This window comes from Rhipicephalus microplus, chromosome 1 (assembly GCF_043290135.1).
Source record: "Rhipicephalus microplus isolate Deutch F79 chromosome 1, USDA_Rmic, whole genome shotgun sequence".
NCBI classification, from domain to species: domain Eukaryota; kingdom Metazoa; phylum Arthropoda; class Arachnida; order Ixodida; family Ixodidae; genus Rhipicephalus; species Rhipicephalus microplus.
Window position 1 is genome coordinate 31,330,628 of NC_134700.1, and position 22,093 is coordinate 31,352,720.

The 22,093-nt window shown below is 44.0% G+C and overlaps 1 protein-coding gene across 22 annotated transcripts in view; it reads left to right on the top strand.

The window, feature by feature from the left end:
• LOC119178032 (uncharacterized) overlaps positions 1-22,093 on the top strand; it is a 653,511-nt gene that overhangs the window by 434,930 nt on the left and 196,488 nt on the right. For 6 of the 22 annotated variants that reach the window (XM_075892549.1, XM_075892220.1, XM_075892950.1 and 3 more), the window contains 2 exons: positions 7,982-8,070; positions 10,229-10,312. The exons of 1 other annotated variant lie outside the window; for it this stretch is intronic. In XM_075892549.1, the coding sequence (XP_075748664.1) occupies positions 7,982-8,070; positions 10,229-10,312 (173 nt within the window). Of the gene's footprint in view, positions 1-7,981; positions 8,071-10,228; positions 10,313-12,800; positions 12,891-14,790; positions 14,901-22,093 lie in introns of those variants that run through there. 15 more of the 22 variants (XM_075893208.1, XM_075893172.1, XM_075892359.1 and 12 more) reach the window with 7 other exon arrangements.

Consider the following 22,093-nt stretch of genomic DNA (forward strand, 5'->3'; position numbering starts at 1 on the left):
ATAAAAGTGCGTCATGTGTGAGTCAGTTGCACCCATCTTAACGTATGCCCGTTAAGTGTTTATGGCATTATATTTATTCGACGCTTGCAAACACTACACCAAATAAATTGTTTACTTGGGCACTCACCAAATTCTCGATAAGTTTACTGTCTGCATAGCCAAGAATGTTATATGTAGCCAAAAGAAACGCTAGATGCAATTTTATAAAAATTATTACAACTTATACTTTGAATTATTCATAATGCCTGCGAGTTGCATTCACATAGGTCCTCTTTTTTGCTTTTGATTCATTGATATGTGGGGTTAAATGTCCCCAAAACCACCATATGATTATGAGAGACGCTCTAATGAAAATATTCTTTATGGTGGCTGAGGTTCGTCACCCTTGTGTTCCGTGCCGTGTTAGAAGAAAAGGCCTGAGAGAGACGGCGTGATAACAACACAAGACGTTTATGACAGAACACGGAAACTAAACATAGAAAACACTGAGACAGAAAATGTACAAAGAATGCAACAGAGAGAACTAAGCTTGATTAAAAATGACCAATTAGAGTTTAAGTATGAGCGTTCGAAAAACCTGAGGGCCAGATCGGCGGTACGACGGACGCCGATGAGGTGCAGGGCAGGAGGCGGTGGAGAGGCGCTATGGAATGTGCTTACTTGCCGATGTGTGACGCTCTGGTGACGACGGCGATTCATGGCGTGGGTGCGACTACGGAGCAGTCAACCCACATCCGAGACGCGATGCTCCAAACGGGGAATGGCCAGCCCGTCCAGCGAAGAGTTTACGTCGAGACGCGATGCTCGGCACAACCGTGACCATTAGCCAGGCCACATCCATCGCTGTGCCGAACGGCTGACCAAGGAGACGCCTCACCGAGACCCACAATGCTTTCGGCGAGGAAGAGAACAGCAGGCCAGGCCGCGCCCCTAGATGAAGTACTCGTGCCGGTAACGCCACCCCAGCTGGTGGTTGGACGGCAGTAGCGTGGACAGCCCCGTTCCCTGGCCGGAACCTGGGTCGCCTGCGTCCGACGCTTCGGCCCACTCTCTTCCGTCTGCCGCTGCTTCGGCTCGTCCCCAGCAACGAAGCTTACCGCCACGTAATGGTCACACGTAGCCCAATTGTGGCACGCCACCTTTATGGGCCATCACAGTTCATCAGCTGATTGGCTGACCTCACACTCACCGTTGACTCAAAACCACACACGCCTTGCGCCGCACTTCCGTCGTTGTCGTCGTTTTTCTTCATTCACCACAGACGCCTTTGTGGAGGGCTCCGGAACTTTCGACCACCGGAGGTTCATTAACTTGCACACAAATCTGAGCACATGGCCTACAACATCTCCGCCTTCATCGGAAATGCAGCCTCCACAGCCAGTATTCGATACCGCGACCTGCCTGTCAGCAGCCGAGTTCCATAGCCACTAGACCACCGTGGTGGGGCCATTTTGTATTTAAAAGATAATTGCCTAAAGATTGCACTGTGCATGCAAATACGGTAAATGGCTGCTGAAAGCAATCGCAGATGGGGGTAAACGAAGATAACTAAAATCTTGTTAAACGAAGGGATCACCACCTTCGAATACTCAGCAATTTGGTCCACCGATGTGTAAGATAAAAAATGCTACCACTTCTTGCTACTGCTCCAAGATGTGCAATAATGTGAATATTATAGGTTGCATGAATTTCGTTTTACATAATACTACATAGGATTGCTTGATCAGATAGAAAGTTTCGGGAGCTTCAATAGGTTTTCTGGCCTGACACAACTTCTTCCTTGTAAAACATGTCGTTCAGTAAAACGTGTAGCTGGGCGAGTTGATTCATAAATCTGGGCAACTTGGTGAGCGCAAATGCAGACGAACGACACCAGAAAAGAAAAAATGGGAACAAGCGCAAACTTTCAACTGAATATAATTCTTCGTCATCTTCATATATATAGTCACACGTAATTATAGTCAAGTGGTCCCAAGGTCAGAACAAGACATCTTACGGCAGGTGGCGCGAAAAATCACGCTCACTATGAAATAGTAATATTAATGTATGTACACACAACTGTTGCCTCTTGCAGCGAAATGAAAGGCTTCGACCAGTTCACGAGCTGTGGTGTTAGCACTTCGACCCAAAATCCTAATCTCTAAAAAATCGGTGAGCACATTCTATAGCTTTGCAAAGCGTGAACAAATGAGTGATCCCGTTATTTCTAAGTGAAGGTTCACGTTACCTTTCATGATAAGGTTCGGCGTTCAGTGCTGCCGGGTATCTTTGCACGGTAGTGTCAGCAATTGCTGAGGTTCTGCGTGATGTCAAAGCAGCCCGTTCCAGCGTGTACCCTGGCCTGCATCGCAGGTGGCGTCCAGAGGTGGTGCGTTATATGCATCGCGCTTCCCACAACATGAAAAAGATAGCGAGTAGGCACGGTCTGGGCTTTGTCGATAATGATGAGTGGTTTTTAATGGCGCAAGGGCCAATTGATGGCCAAAGAGAGCCATTTCAAAAGACTTGATGTGTGAACATTGATATGATGCGAGGCTGTAAAGGGGCGTCAAAAGTCCTCGCACTAACGTGGGTGAAAACATGGAAGTAATAAAATCATGACAATGGTGTGAGATATATGCACTGGAAGTGGATGACAAAATGACATGATAATAAAACCTTGATAGAGATGTAGTCACCACAGCCACGACCCCGGTACGAAGGTCGTGCTACGGATAACCTCAAAATACGGGGTGAAAGCTATGAACATCTTTTAAAAACGTGAAAAGTGATTGCAGTATAAAAAGTGGATTCCTACCAATGAGCATCCCAGGGTGTAGTGGGAGCTGCTGTCGGTTGGGAGTAAAAAGTGCTTTTTTCTTAGAGAATCTAGCTCATTGCACTTGACCAGAATGTGGAGTACCGTAAGTTGTTCGCCACATCTCTCCCAATATGGTGGATTACTGGTAGATAGAAGAAATAAATGTGTAGAGTGTGTATGTCCTGTTCTAAGCCTTCTTAGTGTTACTTCTGTGTGTCGTGATTGTGAGAGTGGTGGTCAATACAACCTAGTTGCGGCTTCATAGCATGTAGTTTATTATCTGTGTGTTTGTCCCACGTGCTCTGCTATTACTTCCTGAGCTTTCGTTTTAGAAAAGATTTTAAGTCAAGTGCAGGGGTCGGTATTGATGTATTCGAAGTAGTGTCGTTGGCGGAAGCAGTCAGCTTGTCGGCCAAAACGTTCCCTTGTATCACACGGTGCCCTGAAACCCAGCAGACAATTGCATCCTGTTTTGATGTGCACAGTGTGCACAGAAGTGAGTAAAGTACCACCATCACGGGGTTTTTGTTTTTTTTAGTTTTCAGGGATTTGACCACACTTAAGTTATCTGTGTATATTATCGCCTTTTGTAATTTTACCTCTTTGATGCGTTTTACGACCGCCAGTATTGCATAAGCTTCTCCCGTGAAAATGCTCGCATCAGGATGAAGAACGCCGGCTTCGAAAAAGGATTGGCCTACCGCTGCATATGACATAAAAGTGTTGGACTTTGACACATCAGTAAAGAGCTCAAGGCATGCGTATTTATGTTGTAGTTCTAGAAGTATGTATGTATGTGTGAAAGTGGTGCGTACTTTGTGACTTCAACAAAAGAGACATCACAGTCTGTAAGCTGCCACTGTCACTGTGGCAGTTATGTCGCAGGGGCCATCAAACTGTGTTCCTTTTATATCGCTGCAAGAGGTAACACAAGAGGTAACACTTTTTTGAAGCCTTTTATATCGCTGCAAGAGGTAACACTTGTGTTAGTGATGAACTTTAAAGTTTGACGCAAGGCAATCTGGTGAGATGATGCATTGTTGAAGGTAAAAAGCTCGGAAGCAATGCGCTGACTAAAGTAAAAGTTTAAAAGAAAAAAACGCAGAAAAAAGAAGATTCAGCTTCCACACGGAAGCCTTGTTTACAGTGAAATGAAAACACGTATGAAACATCCTTCCCGCTGACAAGGGAAACGAAACTTTTCTGTTAGACAGAACCGACAACTCGGGTAAAATGTTGACGCTGTTACAGGATACGAACACGTACGTGCGTCTCGACCGTGATCCGATGCCCAAGGTGCAAAAAGACTTCCAAAAACTTCTGGCGGATGTCTTCTGTGTGGTTTCTTCTGAACGCATGTCACTGTTCTTCACCTTACTTTGTCACAGTGTTTCAGCACCGGCTTTCTACAGCCTGCCCAAGGTCTACAAGCGAGGCGCTCCCATGCGCCCAATTGTAGATTTTACACGCTCACCCTGCACAAGCTATCAGAATTTCTGCATCATGTCATTTCACCCCTTTTAGGCCACCGCGGCACCCACATACGGAACTCATACGTATTAAAGGACAGAGTCCTTGACGTCATCCTCGATGAAGCTGACATTTTAGTGTCCTTTGACGTGAATCGCTTTTGACCAGTGTGCCCGCAGAACTGGCTAGGGATATGCGCAGGACAGCTCTGGAGTCGGATGCAAATCTAGCGGGAAGATTCCCAGTTGATGTACCGGGCTTTTCGGCTTTTATGATTCTGTTTGTCGAATTAGTATTTTACTTTCGAAAACAAGTTGTACAAACAGATCCACTGCACGTCTGGTGCTTTTATATCAGTGATCGCTGCTAATTTGACTATGTAAGCGATGGAAAGTCGAGCCCTCCCTTCATGCAGTCCAGCTCCGGAGGTGTTTTGCCGCTATGTGGACGACATTTTTTGCATCATTCACCAAGAGACGGTTCAGGCGTTTATTTAACACCTGAACAGCATACAAACAATAATTCAGTTCACGGTGAAGATGGAAGACGCAGGAAAGCTCCCATTCCTTGATATGCTCATTGAAAGAAAGGGGCCCACTTTCTAGTTTCGCGTGTTCAGGAAGATGACACACACAGGTTGCTAATTGCATTTTGATAGCACGCAGCCCTCTTCTCACAAAAGAGGCGTGGTTTCTACACTTCGATGGGTGCAGAAAATCTGCACAAGAAAAGAAGACTACGCAGCCGACGTACGCTTGGTGTGACGTGAATTGTCGGCCTGTGGCTATCCGAATTCCTTCTTGAACACTGTTGAACGTCGAATTGCACGTCCACCCACATTTCCCTTGTGCTGCATCCGGTGAGAAGCGTGCGGGAATACCGTATATGCCCTTGATCAGCGAAGCCCTAGGCTGTTTTCTGCGTTCCCATGGCGTCCATATGGCACATGTTCCGGACCAAAAGCTACGACAATCGCTTGCAAACGTGAAAGACAGATTAGCCAAAGTGAAGTTTCCTGGTGGGGTGTACGCTGTTCCTTGCGCGTATTGTGACAATGTGTATATTGCTGAAAGATGTGACTTTGAACGGCACCCTAAACTGCACATTTACAATGTTAAGAAAGGAAATATCAAATGCTGTGCCTTTGCCGAACATGCGTCAGGTAGTCGCATAATCGTTTGGGGGAAGGCACGTGTTCTTGCTAGAGAAAAAGGACTGTCACGGCGTCTGTGTGTTGAGTCATTGGTGATACAAACCACTCCGCGCACTTTAAACAGGAGCGATTGTAATCTGTCTTCAGTATATGCGCACTGCCTGCCTGATATATTGAAACGTACATAAGGTGAACTGCCTCACACACGTTTTCATTTCACTGTGAACAAGGCTTCTATGGGGTAGCCGAAACATCTCTTTTTTCTGTGTTATTTCCTTTAAACTATTGCTTTGGTCAGCACAATGCCTCCTGGTTTTTTAGCTTCAACCGTGTTAGTGATACCCGAAGATTATCTGATAGTGAGCGTAATTTTTTGCGCTGCCTGCTTTAAGATGTTTAGTTCTGACCTTGTCACTGCTTGACTAGGTTATATGTGACTACATATATGAAAGATGATGAATAATTAAATTCAGTTGAAAGTTTGCGCTTTTCCCTGTCTCTTCTTTTCTGTTGTCTTTCGTGTGCATGTGCGCACACCAGGTTACCCAAAACATGTCTGCTCTCTAATAAAATATTTATGTAGCGATAATTGCACCTCATCGTTGAAAACCTAAGTTTTATGGAAACCTTGTGCACTATAAGTTACACGAATGCATGCATAGTTGCAACTATCACGTACTCAAAGCTGACCTAAAAGTTTCTTTGTTTTATCGCACTGCAAAAAGCAGGTCGCGGGTTCGATTCCCGGCTGCGGCGGCTGTATTTCCGATGAAGGCGGAAATGTTGTAGGCCCGTGTACTCAGATTTGGGTGCACGTTAAAGAACCCCAGGTGGTCGAAATTTCCAGAGCCCTCTACTACGGCGTCTCTCATAATCAAATGGTGGTTTTGGGACATTAAACCCCACAAATCAATCACTGCAAAAAGAATATATTTATTTATTACCTTTGTTGTTGTAGAAGTTAAGTAGGTCACCTTTGGGTACGGATTGTTATATATGACAATCCGCATGAAAGATTATGATCGTGGTGCTATATATATACTTGGTTTATTCCATATAAGGAAGCACGTACACAAATAGGGATCTACTCTATATGTTATACGTGATGTGGCCCTGCCTTATAAGGCCGGATTACTTCTTATATTGGCAAACCGCGCTTTATATAGCTGTAAATAAACCCATAAGTGAACCGACTTCGTCGGATGCACATCAATGTATGTTAAATGGAAGCCACATATGCATATGCCTATATGTGGCCGCATATAACCTATGCAAGTGCCATATATGGCAAATTCCGTTAGGCACAGCACATGAGTGTCAGCCACTCCGCATCCACCGGAATGCGACCACTGCGGCCAGGATCAGAGTCGCAACTTTCGAGTCATCAGCAGAGCACCGTAGCCACTGACTGATTCATCGTGGTGGACGCGCGAAAAACAAGCTGTTTGTGTCATTCAACGTTCAATGAAGCTGTTCCAGCCTGTATGAGCATAACAGTGACGACTTCAGTGATGGCAGAATTGAGCGCGGAAGCATCACGGTCTGGTGTCGACCCCTAAGGTGCGCAAGTTATTGGGAACGACCCGTATTGATCTCCTTGTTGCTCATTATTGTGCGTGCTTACTGTGAGACGCGATGTCATTCACGACTAATACAATATGCAGCCAATAAAATCGAACAGCTCTGCTCGCGTCGTCATCGCGTCGTAGAAGAAAAAGTGTGCTGAATTCGTCTGCTTAAGGAGGCATCAGAATGAGTAGGCACGTGGCGTCCCATACAAAGACTGGTCTGCGTTTAACGAGTATTTTGTAATTAGCTATTTCTGAAAAAATAATTGACTGAGGCTCGCATATTTTGGCACTTATGACCAGGCTGCACAAGAGTGCATAAGTTGAAAGTTTTATATGAAATAGATGAATGTCAAAAATTGCTGCAGTTCCCCTTTAATTGCTTCGCACCTAAAATCATTGTTGTGTACTGTGATTTCTAAGCCTTGTTGTCAGTTCAATTCACTTAGCTGCGTCTCTGGAAGGAGCACGCCACAGGTATAAATTGACGTTTCAGCCCACCTACCCACACTTTAGAGGGCCCATATCCTTTTTGCAGATTTCGCATGGAGGAGCACATTTATATATGTGGCTTGAAAGAAGTACAAGCTTAAGAAGGAAAATATATTAAGGTAATTCTCAGAGAAGCAAAACATTATGAAGGATATTATGCAGGTCATAGTTAAGTACTCGGGATTGATGTGGGGTCGATCTATTGCATTTCTTCTAACCCACGTTATTCACAAGAATTAGGTATTTTAATTATTTTTCTATGCCTCAGATAGTTCATGAACTCAGGCATTTTCAATAATAACTAATTTTGTAAAAAATATAAGCACAATAATCTCAGTATGAAAGCGAAGAAATTCAGGGTGTGTAAGGCGTACGGAAAATGTCGCATCTGAGATAATGCCATCGGAAAAGGACTTTACTTCAGCTATAGCTGGCTCAATGCATGACATTTTTCAGGTCAAAGCGACACAACTGACCATACCTTGCTTTTCTATGTAGGAAGCCGGTTGCAGCATAGAGAGACTAGGACTTCAATACAGTTTGACCAAGTTTCATGGTGTCCACACGACGATAGTCGGCATGAACAGGTAAATAAAATAACAGTTTACATAGTTTGTAAAATTGATTACGAGGGCTCACAATTAAGCAGAATTTTCGTGCTTCGATCAATAAGGTCACAACCAGTGCAGTCTTTGTCTGTTTATACATAACACTGAAACAACGAACCACAAATAGCGCATGTGCCCCTTGGTTTTCTGTAAGATGGTGTTAGCTTACAATGCGCAGTCAAGTTGTGCGTTTTCCTTCTCCTGTTGTCCTTGGTCTTTCTTAATAATTCATCCTTTCAGTCAAAGAAGCACAGCGTAGGTCTGATGTCTTTTGAAGTCCTATGTTTAGTTGGGTTTTTTGTTGGCTATTTCCATTCAAAGCGCCTATGATCAGATACTTTTTTCATAGCACGAACGCCAACCTAGCTGAACTCTCGGTCGTGTTTAACTACTATGACGCCCCGCCACGGTGGTCTAGTGGCTAAGGTACTCGGCTGCCGACCCGCAGGTTGCGGGATCAAATCCCGGCTGCACTTACGATGGAGGCGGAAATGTTGTAGGCCCGTGGGCTCAGATGTGGGTACACGTTAAAGAACCCCAGGTTGTTGAAATTTCCGGAGCCCTCCATTACAGCGTCTCTCATAGTCATATGGTGGTTTGGGACGTTAAACCCCACACATCAATCAATCAATCAATCAATTGCAGTTGTTTCAACTATCCGCGAAGTGATTGCAGTTGTAGGTCCGGGAAAGTGCACATATTCTGCTTACATTTCTGACTAAGGCACGTCATGAGGTGGGTGAAAAGAATTCATATATTTACATGGCGTACCAAATTATGACAATGACATACACGTGGCGCTAGCTCGCAACTGGACGTTTTTTTAGCGATTACAGGTGCCATTCATAAAAAAATAAAGATTGATAAATGCGAGCAAACAACATGTAAAAGCACAACACATAAAATGCACATGTCATCAATGATCACCAATATATGCTCACCCGCCTTCGTCCAAGTAATGATTTGTCCCCTTAGCCGACAGGAATAAAGAAGGCACGCTCAAGAAAAGTGAGAAAGCCCTGAGCAGACTAAGTTACTTCCGCTACAGAATGGTTTGGAAAAAAATTGTGGGCAGTAGCCATAAGCGTAATTGTATGATCAAGCACTGAGTAGAAAATTGTTAAAACAGTAAAAACTGTATATTTTATTGCTTAGATATGTGAACGCGGGTACGAACGCCAAACTGAAAGATGCATTAGCCAAACACTTAGGACACATGCGTGCTAGTCAAAAGAATCATTTGGGTATTCGGTGCAGTGGTTCCACCTCAGGGTTTGAGAACACACGCATTCTCAATAATTCTCGACGCGCGGAATAATTGAAGGGCACAAAATAGACAAGCGGAAAGAAAAATGTGCCTGCGCTCCTTTCTTAGGTTAGCCCGGTTAGAAAAACGACTATCGTAAGCGATCGCTTGTTGACGCAGGCGGCTGATGATGGTTTTTTGGTTTTATTCATCTCTCGTCATTGGATGTGCAGGTTGTGTTGAGTGAAAAGAAAACGTCTAGTTGCAAGTTAAGTGCGTGCGTCTCTCTTGACTATCCCTGTCATGATGCGCTGCCACATTTAAATTTATGAATCCATTCCTGGCGAAGCTTTTGCAGACGCTGAAGCTTACATTTATAGGTAAAAATATTCTTAAGTTACGAAATGCAAGTTACACAATAAGTTATTTTTTGCGTTTGTGTTAGAGTATTGCTCCAGTGTAAATCGTCGAACTCTCGACGCTCATGAGATACCAATCTCCATATTAGCTCATATATGTATTCGAGCAATCGACAAGCCATCAGTGAATCCTGAACTCGTTCTTAATGTCAGCAATTTGTTCAAATATTTTTTAGCACACTTCAAGGCAGCATCAAATGTACCCATCAAAAAGTGACATGATTTTATTGTTTCACGAGTAGGGCTTTCATGGTCTGATTTTATCATGCCACAAATAAAAAAGTTTATTATTTCTGACTACCAGTTGATAGCTGTGAAGTTATGCGCAAGCATTGGATTCACCACAATTGTAACTGCAGCTGGAAAGGCGGCGATTGCCGATTCGTAAAAAACAGCTGTGCAAACTAAACCAATCTCTACCTGACACCGATATACTAGAATTACACTTCCTATTCTTCCGTTTCTTCTGCAGCAGACAAGTTCTGCAGAAGAATGTTTCTTGCCTGGGTGGAGTTACGAAAGAAGAGGAGAAGCTCGGTCAGGAGGTAAAGTCGAAGTGAGTGAATGACTTTCCCACATGCCACATCGGCCAAAAATAGTAAGCAATGGTTACCGCTACAGTTTTCAGCTTTGATGCCTCAGAAGCTGTGGTTGAACTAGATGGTGTACTTTCAAGGAATATTGCCTTTCCGTCTCCTGTGACGGTAAAAGCGGGATGCTCTTTCGTCACCTGCCTTCGTGCTGTCCGTGAATCAACATATAACCAGCTGTGCGTAACTCACTTTGCCACGAAGTCACCGGCCAATCTTGAGGACAAGTGTTGAAAGCGTCAGTGTCAAAGAAATGAACGGCCAGAAGAAGTAAAAGGGGGGAAAACAAAAAAAACAACAAAAAGTGGCACATAGAAAGACCTCGCAGTTTTGTCCAGGACCCCTTGAAGACTTGGTCTCCGAAATATTTCCGTTTCAACAAAAACAATATTATGAACTTCACGAGTGGGGCTAAAACAATAAAACCGGATTGTCTACCTCTGTTACATTTCACTTCGTCGCCACTTCACCTTGGTTGGCCTAGTTTAGCTTTTCCGACCACTTGTAATGTTGCAAGGGCGTCCCGGCTTTCTCAATGGTTCAAATTACCTACATCTCGTTTTATACGAACCTCTTATAGGAAGTTTGGAAGGCTTTGGGGCCCGTAGGGAAAGTGTATTCCTGCGAATGAACGTGCGGGTGTCGTGTTTCAGCGGTGAAACATCAAAGTTTAGACACTCACTACTTCATTTATGTTTCATACACTCAGCCGTATTATCAATAACTTAACGATGGTCTCCGAAAATAGTGGTGGCGCAACTAGGAACAATAATAAGAAGGTAGAGTGTTCTCTCGTTTTCCTTCCTCAGCTGCGACAAAAGTGTTCCACAATTTACAGAAAGCCCGAAGGAAGTGCCGAGCTTTCTTGATTCCTCCGTGGTTTCTTTTTTTTAAATACGATAGTCTTTTTGGTGACCACCGACTCCAAAATGTTGGTCTGGCTGTTCTTATGACTGCTTGTCCACGATACCGGGTACTCTTAATGGCACAAGCTGATACCCCAAACGGCCGACCACATCCGCAGCGCTCGCCAATGTTGCTCAAGAATCAGCGTTCGTACTTGTGCGATTGCCAAATCAAAAGCAATTAGTGCGCATATCTGAGGCACCGTAACAACATGTAGGCACTGTAACAATACGAGAGTAGAAAAAATGATGGCAGATGGTGGTGGTGTTTGCGAGCCAATGGCGGTTATGGTGGAAAACGCTGGCTGATGACGGTTAGAGGAAAAAAAATGGTGGCAGATGTTGGTGGTGGTGGCGAGCTAACGGTGGTGACTGTAGAAAATGCCGGCTGATGGTGGCGAGGCAAAACGTGTTTGATGGAAGGCTTGGTGAGCAAGGTGGATGGCGGTGGCGTGATGAAAGCTTGGTGGAAGGTGATGGCATGATAAAGAAAGTACTTGACAGTATGTGAATTTACTTATTCGTAGTGTTTCGTTCTTGAATGCGTAGAGATATATGTTGAAGGTCAAAAGAAACCAACGCTGTTTATTACGATTCTTAACAGGTTTATTTTTTTCCTATGGTGTCAACGACGGGTAAATTTTTGTGGAGCGTAGAATATGCGGCCGTGAACATGTATGTGTACATTTTGTCACGTACTTACATCAGTTAGACATCCGCGGTGTGTTTTTGTAGGGATGTTTAGAAGACTATAGGTGTCACTGTGAACAGCGACTATAAATGTTTCACATCCGCGTGCAGTTGTCGATAAATAAAGGAGCTCTAGTTGGCAATTGCCCCTTTCAATGTTAGAGCAGAATACAGCGGTCGCTTCATGTCGCCACGCTATAGAAACGCCACTAAGGCAATTCTTGAACACTCTATTGCTTGATTCGTACTTTTACGCTAACAAAGTGCGTGTGAGTATGGATAAACTTTCACTTTCGACATGCGTTGAGACGCGCCCCAGCATTGTCAGTTGGCGCGCTTCACCATCCGCTCTACCATACACCACCATACATCATGTGGCACTAATATTTCCAGCACCATAATCCACCAAAATGGTCGATGGTAGAATCCACGATTCCTGTGGTGGACGTTTTTTCAATAGGAATGCATCCCTTTTTTTCATGCACACTAAATTTTAGAGCTAACAGACAAGAAAGTCAAAAAAGAGTCCTTGGCTTTCTTGCCTGTTAGTGCTAATTGATGATCTGCCTAGCAAAGCAAAAGAAACCCCAAGATCCCCTTTTTTCTTAATTATTTTTATGGCAGGTTTTACTCTTTCTCGCTTCATTTTTGGGTTCACTTGCTGGACTATACCAAACAAGGGTCATTGTGCCTTGCCGTGCTAGCGTTCCTCCACAGACAATTGGTGAAGAGGCTTGCTTACAGTAGGTGGGTACACGGGTTCGAATCTCGCTTGGTTAAGAATTTCTACCTTCCTTGTTATCTATGGCTTTGCTGAATTTTTCGCCCCATCAAAGTTTTTGTACCTGATGCCGGACAGATTGGCGCATGTGTTCTGGGAGCAAAGCAGAGGCTGGCGGAGACCGCGTGCTGATCCTGGATGATGAAAGTTTCCTGTCTACGGTTAACGGTACAGCGCCAAGCTCAATATTTATTGATAAGTATTGCTTTTTGTCGAAGTTTTGAGACTCGACACAGTGCCCACACCTTATATATAAAGTAAGCTTCATTTCTGTAAATATTTTTTAGAAAGCAGTATATGTCTTTAGATAGTTAATGGTACAGCGATATTTAAAATTGTTTCAATCTTTTATTAAAGCAGTGCAGGGTCAACGTGACAAGCTGCTTTAACGGTGGTTTTGTGGCTGCGTCTGACACGACAGATGAGTTGCAGCAGCGTGTACCATGCTCTGGTACCCATAGCAGTAAGCATATGCCTCTGAAGCGAAAGAATGAGATGGCTGAACCTTAAACAACGACGCCAGCAAGATACGAGAGCTGAGGCTTCACGTCTGCATTTTCCTCTCTTGCAGTCGCGCGCAAGACCCCATGATCGCGTAATGTCAGGCAAGCCTTCGCGTTAATAAATGTTATAAGAAAGAATAAATTAAGAGCACATGCCGCACAATGAGAATAGATTGTTGTCGCGACGTCAAGAGAAAGAGGGTAACGCGAAGATTGAGAAAACATCGTCAGCCACTATTTTTAGCAGCGTGCGCCGGCACGTTCCTCTTCTTTGCGTTGCCTTTGTTTGCGTTGTCCTCTGTTTCGTAGCAGATGTTCTTCAACTGCGCGAGTTTACCAGAGAAAGAACACACTCACAACAGCACGAGTGTTCTCTATTCGTGTCCAGGTTATTTTTCGCTGTTGAAGGACCTCGCGCAGCAATGAAGCAATCTTTAGCTACTCCACAAAACATTTCTTGGGCCGGCAGCACTGGCCGCAAAAACCAAGATGGCTGCAGTTAACAGGGTCAACAGGGCACTTTTACTTGGCGCTTTGCTGAAGTATATTTTTATTGTGGCGTCGACTCACGTTGCCTCGTCGAATGTGAAAAGCCGCTGGCCACGAACAACCTCGTCCTCAATGGAATAAAAAATTTCACCTGCCTAACAGCGGAGATAGTTACTCTATGCGTAGGGATATTGAGCCTCTTCGGTGAACCGCATCATATAAATTTCAAGTTGAAAAACCTTGTTTACGCGCTCTATGCACGCTCGAACACAATATATACACGCATGATTATTCAGTGGAATCGTGATAATGCTTGACTCAGAAACAGGCTTGTTCCACTCCAAGCCATGGTGCACTGTGTCGAAAAAGAACCAAGTGATGCACCCGCGAGTCGCATGCTCCAGAAGCTGGAAATATTGCTTTTAGGGGCGAAGCTTCTTACGGTCGAGCCATGTCCTGTGTCGGTCGGTGTGACACGCTAGTACTGGAATTGCCCGATAGAGGGCAGGGTGGTGCCAGCGCTCGCTCTTGGTGCGTGCAGCTGTTTAAAAGGAGGCCCATATGGGTGCGGCTCTCTCTCTCTCTTTCGATAGCGGTGGTCATGGAGCGCGCAGCGTGGTTGCGCGTCAACGAAGTCCTAAGTTGTGGGCTCGCCGAGCGGCTGCTGCACGGCAGCGAAGACAAACGGATCCAGACATGCGGGCTCGCGAAGCTGCAGCGAAATGGGAGCACCGGCAAGCCTACGTGAAGCTGAGGGCTCACGAAGCTGCAGCGGCACGGAAACGTCGGTAAGCTGATCCAGAAGCAGCAAGGCCTCGCGCAGCTGCAGTAAAATGGCAGCTCTGGCTATGTACGGGGAATTCACGGTGAATGATCCCCCGGTGCTTCGCCCACTCGTCATCATTTACTTCATGAATATGCTGTGATTGTTTTGTAGCTACTCTTAATTTCTTGCAATCTGACGGACCTAACCTATCCGCGCATCTTGTTTATTGATAATGCAGCACCGTGTGTAGATTCCACAGAGCAAAAGCAGGCATAACAACGTATGCTTATCGACACTTATTGTATTTCAGGTTTCAGTACTGCAGTTCACGAGGAAGAAATGTTCGTCAAGAACAAGGGCACAGGGTGATTTTTTTTGATGACGTACACCCAACCTTTATGTGTATTCGTGCATGCGTTTGTACAAGTTTGTTTATGCACATGCAAAATCAAAATACAGCACCTTCATTTCACAATGAGGAGCTTACAACTTGCGCAATAAACAAGTATACGCAAAAATTACAGTCGCACACATAACGCGAAAATATTTCCTGAATTGCTTTCTTGTATAAACGAAAATATACTCCGCGTTTAGAGGTTGCCCAATATTGGCCAGATTGCACACATGCTAAATGATAATGTACTCACTAAATCGAACAAAATCATCGCGAGCGCAATACTTTGAACAAACTACCATAGTGTCCCTCACTTCTTTTCCGATGTGTAAGTTTTCTTATCAACGCCATTCTTTATAGGGCGTCGTCTTCATCCTTCGGGAAGTAATTGATACGCTGTCATCTGTGCAATGCGATGTCATGCATTGGGGCACAATTTATTGGCCTCCGGAGATCAATTTTTTCGAGGCTTGCGCGTTTGACAAGGCGAATGTTTCTCAACGTGCTTAAAGTGGTAGCAAATTTCTTTTGATGGTTTACCCTTTAGTGCAGTTTCCAGGTGCATCAGCTAGGTGGCGAGCGTTCAATTGGAATCGCGAATAGACCGCTAGATTGACTTGCCACGCTTGGTGAAAGGTTATGGTGCTCGATTGCTTGCCCGAAGGTCGTGGGGGCGGTTACAGGCCGCAGCGGTAGCATTTTCGATGGTGGTGAGAATTTTTGAGGCCCGTCTATCAAGACTTACGTACGTGTTAAAGAACGGGGAAACAATTTTAACTCCAACCAAAAAGTGCATGAATATGCGTAAACCCGACGTTTCGGAACCGACTTGGTTCTTTTCTAAGGGATGACCGGGGCTACGTTGCAGTGGCGTCTTCGAGACACTCAGGAGGCGGTTAATGACGCACCCTCTCCCGTTCTGCCACGTAGATCTGCCGTTCTGCCACGTTCTGCCACGTAGTACATGTGCATACACCGAGGAAAGGATTCCGAGGGAATGGTTGATGTTTTGGGCCATTCACTGTATATGCCACGAACTTAGCAGTAACTTTCTCCTCCAGTTAGTCTCGCTTTCAAATACGTGTCATTACGTCGAAATTCGTCCTGTGACCAAACGTCTCAAAATGCTCGGTGACGGCGCTGACTTCTTTGTATAGCTTCCGGACGTTGTTGGCTTGTTGATTGAGTCGTTCTCGTAGGTTTTTTTGTCTCGCTGAATTACGAAGGCCACTGGGCGCACAGGATTTTGTTAATGACACCAGGGGTCCGGTCCACGGTTGGCTGGTCTTTCGGGTGGGGTAGGAGATGACCCAGCGTACTGGAAGGCACGTGCGCGATGCAAACCACTTCTTTTTTGAAGGTCCGCGGCAAGATCTCGCGGGTTCTTCGGACGTATGGGACCGGTAAGCGTTTCGGAGGGCTGCGAAATACTGCTGATTGGGGTTTCCATATTCCCTGTTGCTCTGCGCGGCGGATGGCTGTTTGTGTGAAGTTTACAGTTATCTGGTTTTTATGATGTCCGAAATTACGCGGGTCTCTTCTTTCTTTCGCTGCGTGTCATTGGAGCATGTGTTCTTGGCTCACTGGAATAAGGTGGCCTTGGATCGGCATTACATGGCAGCCCTTCGAAACGCGTGCCGGTAACATACGTCCAAGAAACCAGCAAGATGTTGGCGCGGGTCTTCAAAAAAGAAAGGTTCGCATCACGCACGTGCCTTTATGTACGGTGAGCCACGTCTTCCGCCGCCCGAAGAACCGGCCAACAATAGACAGGACCACCGGTGTCGTTTACAAAATCCCTTGCGCCGTGTGCCCTTAGTTGTATATCGACGAGACAAAAAACCTGTCGGAACGACTACAACAACACACCAACGACGTCCGGAACCTCTACTAAGAGCGCCGTGACGTCGCCGAGCATTCTGAGACGTTTGACCACGGATAAATTTCGACGCAATGGCTATCCTTGAAAGCGAGACTAACTGGATGAGATAGTTACTACTGAAGTCATGACATATACAGCGAACGGCCAAAGACATCAACCATTCTTTCGGAACCCTTCCCCCTGTGTATGTACACGGACTACGCTCTGCGTCAAAACTGGGAGAGGGGGCGGGGTCATTAACCACCCCGCGAGTGCCTTGAATGCGCCGCTGCGACGTAGCCCCAGTTCCTCTGAGGAAGGAACAAATGTGGTTAAGAAATGTCGGGTTTACGCATTTTCACGCACTTTTCCCTGTTTACATACCCAACCAAGACATTTGTCAAATGCTTATATTCATGTGTTAAAGAACTTTTTCTGAACCCTACACTACGGTGTCACTAATAAAGCTATCAGGGTTTGAGGACGTTAAATACTACGCATTATTATACAGAAGCGTCTTACTATGCGCCTATTGAGAGTGTTTTAAAAAAGGGGCCCAGTAATATTTAGAATAACAAAAATTGAGGCATATCCGTGCTACATGTGGAGTTCCATTCATTTTTGCAGAAGGCCCCTTCAGATATGTACACACTTTATTATGGCATCTAATTGTAGAATTTAAAGCAGTTGATTTTTCAAAGCCAAAGTGGGGTATTGGGCAGGTTGGCTTTCATGACCGAAAAAATTACGCTACAGTTGCTGTGGAGAATGAAGTTAGGGAAAAGGCAAGAAGTTAAGGGGACAGTACAAGCGGAAACTATCAACTGTAGTTCATTAGAAGAACATACAAGATAGAAGGCTCCAAGGAAAGAAAAAAAAATGTTTTACGAAAAGGGTTGGGCGCGGCAATCTAGCTCTACTGTCTTCAGTTGCTACACGTGGAGGTATCACGATTACCAGATGCAGTGCTGATTAAAAGTTTTTATCCGATCATCTTTTTTAAGGGCTGAGTTTCGTGACAGCTGAAATAAAACACCCGATTTCTATCCCGTTTTACTATCTTAATTGGGCAAAAGCATACTGTAACAAAAATTTCGCTGTTCTATAGTGGAATACTTCCAACACACATAATTTTCTTCTTCGAAGATAACCTTCATATCTAAGAACTGTAAGCAATTATCAGAGGGTTGTTCTGACGTGAAAACCAGGCCTTTGCCCCTTTTTTGAGTGCTTCCATCACTCTTGAGGCGAACGTATGACGTCCAGTGTTTAAGCTCAAAATCACATATTCATCAATATACCTGAATATTTTAAAAACACTGCCATCCAAATATTTCCTGACTGGTCGGTCAACTTTTGTAAAATATTGTACTTAACAAAGGGGCTACCTTAGACCTTATACATACTCCTTTCTTTTGACGGAACAGCCTATCTTTAAACATCAACACCGTGCTTTCTAGATCCATATAGAGTAATTGAAGAAATGTTTCTAGCGACATTCCATTGCTCATTTCACTGTGACATTACACTTGCTCATTGCCCCCTTCAATGCACTGTTTCACAAAATCTAGCAGAGCATCTGGCGGCAAACAGTAGTATGGTCTTTATTATCAACACTACAACCAAAGCTGCCTGCTTTAACGCCAGATAAATATGATACCTTCTCCTCAGAATTCTTGACAAACAAAAGTGTCAATCCTGAATGGAAGGCGCAGCATAGTCACAGCGAAAGCTAGAAGAACGGTCTTTCGGAGCCTTTTCTTAAAACTCAACGTGTGTGTCTGATGCAAGCCAACTTGCTGGTTACCTACTACGTCAATAATAATAATAATTTCTGCGTAGTAGGCTGGAACTCGCTATGCGATCTTTCGTCATTTTTCTGAGAAATGTGGTATTCGCTTAACACTTGCAAGTGCGTTTGTGCCAATTGTTCATGCGGTGGCCTTCGACGATAAGGAAATATGCCCTAATTTATTTATTTATTTATTTATTTATTTATTTATTTATTTATTTATTTATTTATTTATTTATTTATTTATTTATTAGAATACCCTCAGGGCCCGTAGGGCATTACAGAGGGGGTGGGTACAACATATATAACACACAAGAAAAAAAGACAAAATAAAGAAACAAGTATCAGATGCGCAAATCAGGAAGGCAACATAAGTCAACTAAAAATGTATAAGAATTCAAGCACATACAAGACAAAGATAAATAATGGAAACTGCGTATAGTTACAAGCATTGCTGAGAAATTGCAGTCTTGAATAACAAAGGGTCTGTAATTGATACAACGGAAGAGGGAAGGTGGTTCCAATCGGCGGCTGTTTTCGGTAAGAAGGCTGCTGAAAAGAATTTGGTGCGGCAAAACAGAATGGCAACCTTATGCTGATGATCAATGCGCGATGAGTGGTATGACGGTTGTGCAATGAGGTCTCGCTTTATTGATGGATTGTGAAAAAATATCTTATGAAAAAAATGCAGTCGCGCCAGTTTCCTCCGGACAGTAAATTGGGTAGGTCAAGGTTAGATTTCATTTCTGATATGCTAGCAGTACGGGAATAATTAGAACAAATGAACCGAACTGAGCGGTTCTGAACAGATTCTAACGCGGTAATTAAATTTTGCTACACGGGATCCCATATAGCGGACGCGTACTCAAGCTTTGGGCGAATTAGTGATCGGTATAATAGAATTTTGAGGGACAGCGGAGCGCGAGAAAAGTTGCGGCGTAAGTATCCTAGCGTTCGGTTAGCGTTATTACAGATGTAGGTAACATGCGTGTGCCAAGATAGATTGTTGGTAATGTAAACGCCGAGGTACTTATATGAAGAGACATGCTGGAGGGGAACGGCGTTAATTCTGTTGGTACAGGGGGGAGAAATAGATCGCCGGGTTATTGACATGCATTTAGATTTGTTAGAGTTGAGAGTCATAAGCCATTTATTGCACCAGGTTGAGACAGTGTCAAGGTCTGACTGTAGAAATTGGTTATCACATTCATTGTTTATTTCGCGGTAAATTACACAATCATCTGCAAATAACCTTATAGCGGAGTTAATGCTGTCTGGGAGATCATTAATATATATAAGAAAGAGTAAAGGGCCTAATACGATTTGGGTATGCGCCACAGTTAATAGGCGAATAAGTACAAGATTTGGTAATGGGTTGGAACAATGGATGACCCACTCGTTACACACTTCGCATTCTGTGACACCTGGTTAGTATTTTGCTGTTTCAAACGCTTTATTACTCATACTAAAGCAAGTTTTTGCTGTCATCAAGCCCGCCTAAGGCAAGTTTGCGAACAAGTCCCAAGCACCGGCGTGGCTAATTGGTAGAACACTAGGCTGGCACGCAGTGGACTATGGTCCCTGCCCCACTGTGTCTTTGGTACTAGGTGTTTCTTGTTACATTGTGCGAAGTGGTTACGGACAGTCGTGGCAGCGGGGGTGGCGGACAACTATGACGCCGCGTGCAACCCATGTTGTGATCTCCTAACAGCTTTTGTTCTAAAACGTGGCTCTAAGACACAACGAAGCTAGTATACTTAAGTTTTCTTTCAGTGAGCACTGAGACACGCTAAATTGCTACGAATCGCGTTTCGATACTCAGAACAAAACCCCTACCTTATGCGACTTTGCCGCAAATAGCGCTTCCAAAGTCTGGCCCTTTTACGTTTTCACGAGCGGTTCTACATCAACCAATCTATATTTTTTCAAAAATCCCATAGCCCAATGTTTGAAAAGTCTACAATTCTAGCCAAATAAATAAACGAACTACGCGCCGCGAAATTTAGGAAACTTTTCATATATCTAACCAAAAAAGCACATGCGTCGTTCCAGCTCTATTGCCCTAACCGTCACGAAAATTGAATTTAGGGAAAGGCCAGAAATAGCAATTCAGTCAGCATACTCGAATGAAAACTTTCAATCAGCGCTACATCTGGTAATCGTACTCACCTAACGTCTAGCATCTGAAGACAGTGGAGCGAGATTGCCGCGCCTCACCCTCTTAGTGAACCAATTTTTCCTTTTCACGATAGCTTTCTTTCTTCCAAGTTCTTTTAATAAACTTCAGTTGAGAGTTTGAGCTCTTGCTGTCCACATTCTTTGTCTTCTTCTTAACTTCGTTCTCCGCAGCAACTGTAGCAGAATGTTTTCTGTCAGTATTAACTATTGGGTCAGTGCAAATAGCCGATCGAGTCAAAGGGAAAATTCAAGTCCGTCATACTTATAGTTCATATCCACTTTGACTTTTTGTGAGGGCAGCCACTGGATATCACCATAAAGCGATAAAATCTAGCTAACGTAGCGGGTGAAACTGAAACTGACGTGCCAAACATGGCATCTTCTATTCAATTCAAAAACTTCTTCACCGACGACACTGTTTTTTTCGCTTCGGAAGAGAAGAATAAACGAGCGTTAATGAACATCCATAAAGCAAAGTGTCTAGATTGACGGTTGACAACAGATTCGAGAGACCAGCTGAGCTGAGGCACGTCAGAAGTTCCCGATGGTGGACTAGGTGATTTGGAAAATCGTTAGAAGATATTATGATGTCAAGGTAGGAAAGGCAGGCGTTCCCTTGTAGCCGTGAAAGACATTGACCATCCTCCGTTCGAATGTATCTGGGGCGTTGCAGTTTTTTGAGCTTCATGACGCTTAATAAATCAGGATAGAACTACATTTTTAAGAGAAAAATAAAAGTACAAAGAGTACTGGGACTGATGGCATTATGTTGCTAGTGACGGGTCCAATACAATGTGTGTAGAGACTGTACAGGTCGGCTTTGAAGCTAAAAAAAGAAACAAAAAACATAAACGAATTGTGTAAATACAGCAATACACGTTTAATTTTCCCAATTCACCCAGACATACACACAGGCCTACATAACTTCTCTCGACGAAAAAAAGGACTTGCATGCTGGACCGGAATTTTTTGCACTTTTTATCTCAAGAGAAATCGTGTTTCATATTTTTGTTTAATTAAATTCGATCAGTTGTTCTTCATAGTTAATGTAGCATTTAGGCAGATTGAAATTGCTTTTATGTGCATGTCGCGTATTGCGTGTAGGCATTGAGAAAATATCAGCAGGCAAAGAGGAACTTCTATTACTTGTGTATTATTGAAACAGCAATTTTGTAATCGCGCAACTTGACAGCTGAGAGATTGCGTTGCGACTGGAAAATGTTACCTACTAGTTCACCTTGATTATTCATTTTGATTGTACGCTTTTGAATTCGTTTCAAGAGTTTTAGATGCGAAGCATTTCTTAGGAAACTTCGGCGACTTTGAGTGCATCTATCTATCTATCTAGCCGCTTACGTTTGGGTGCTCTCGTGATGACCCTCTTAACT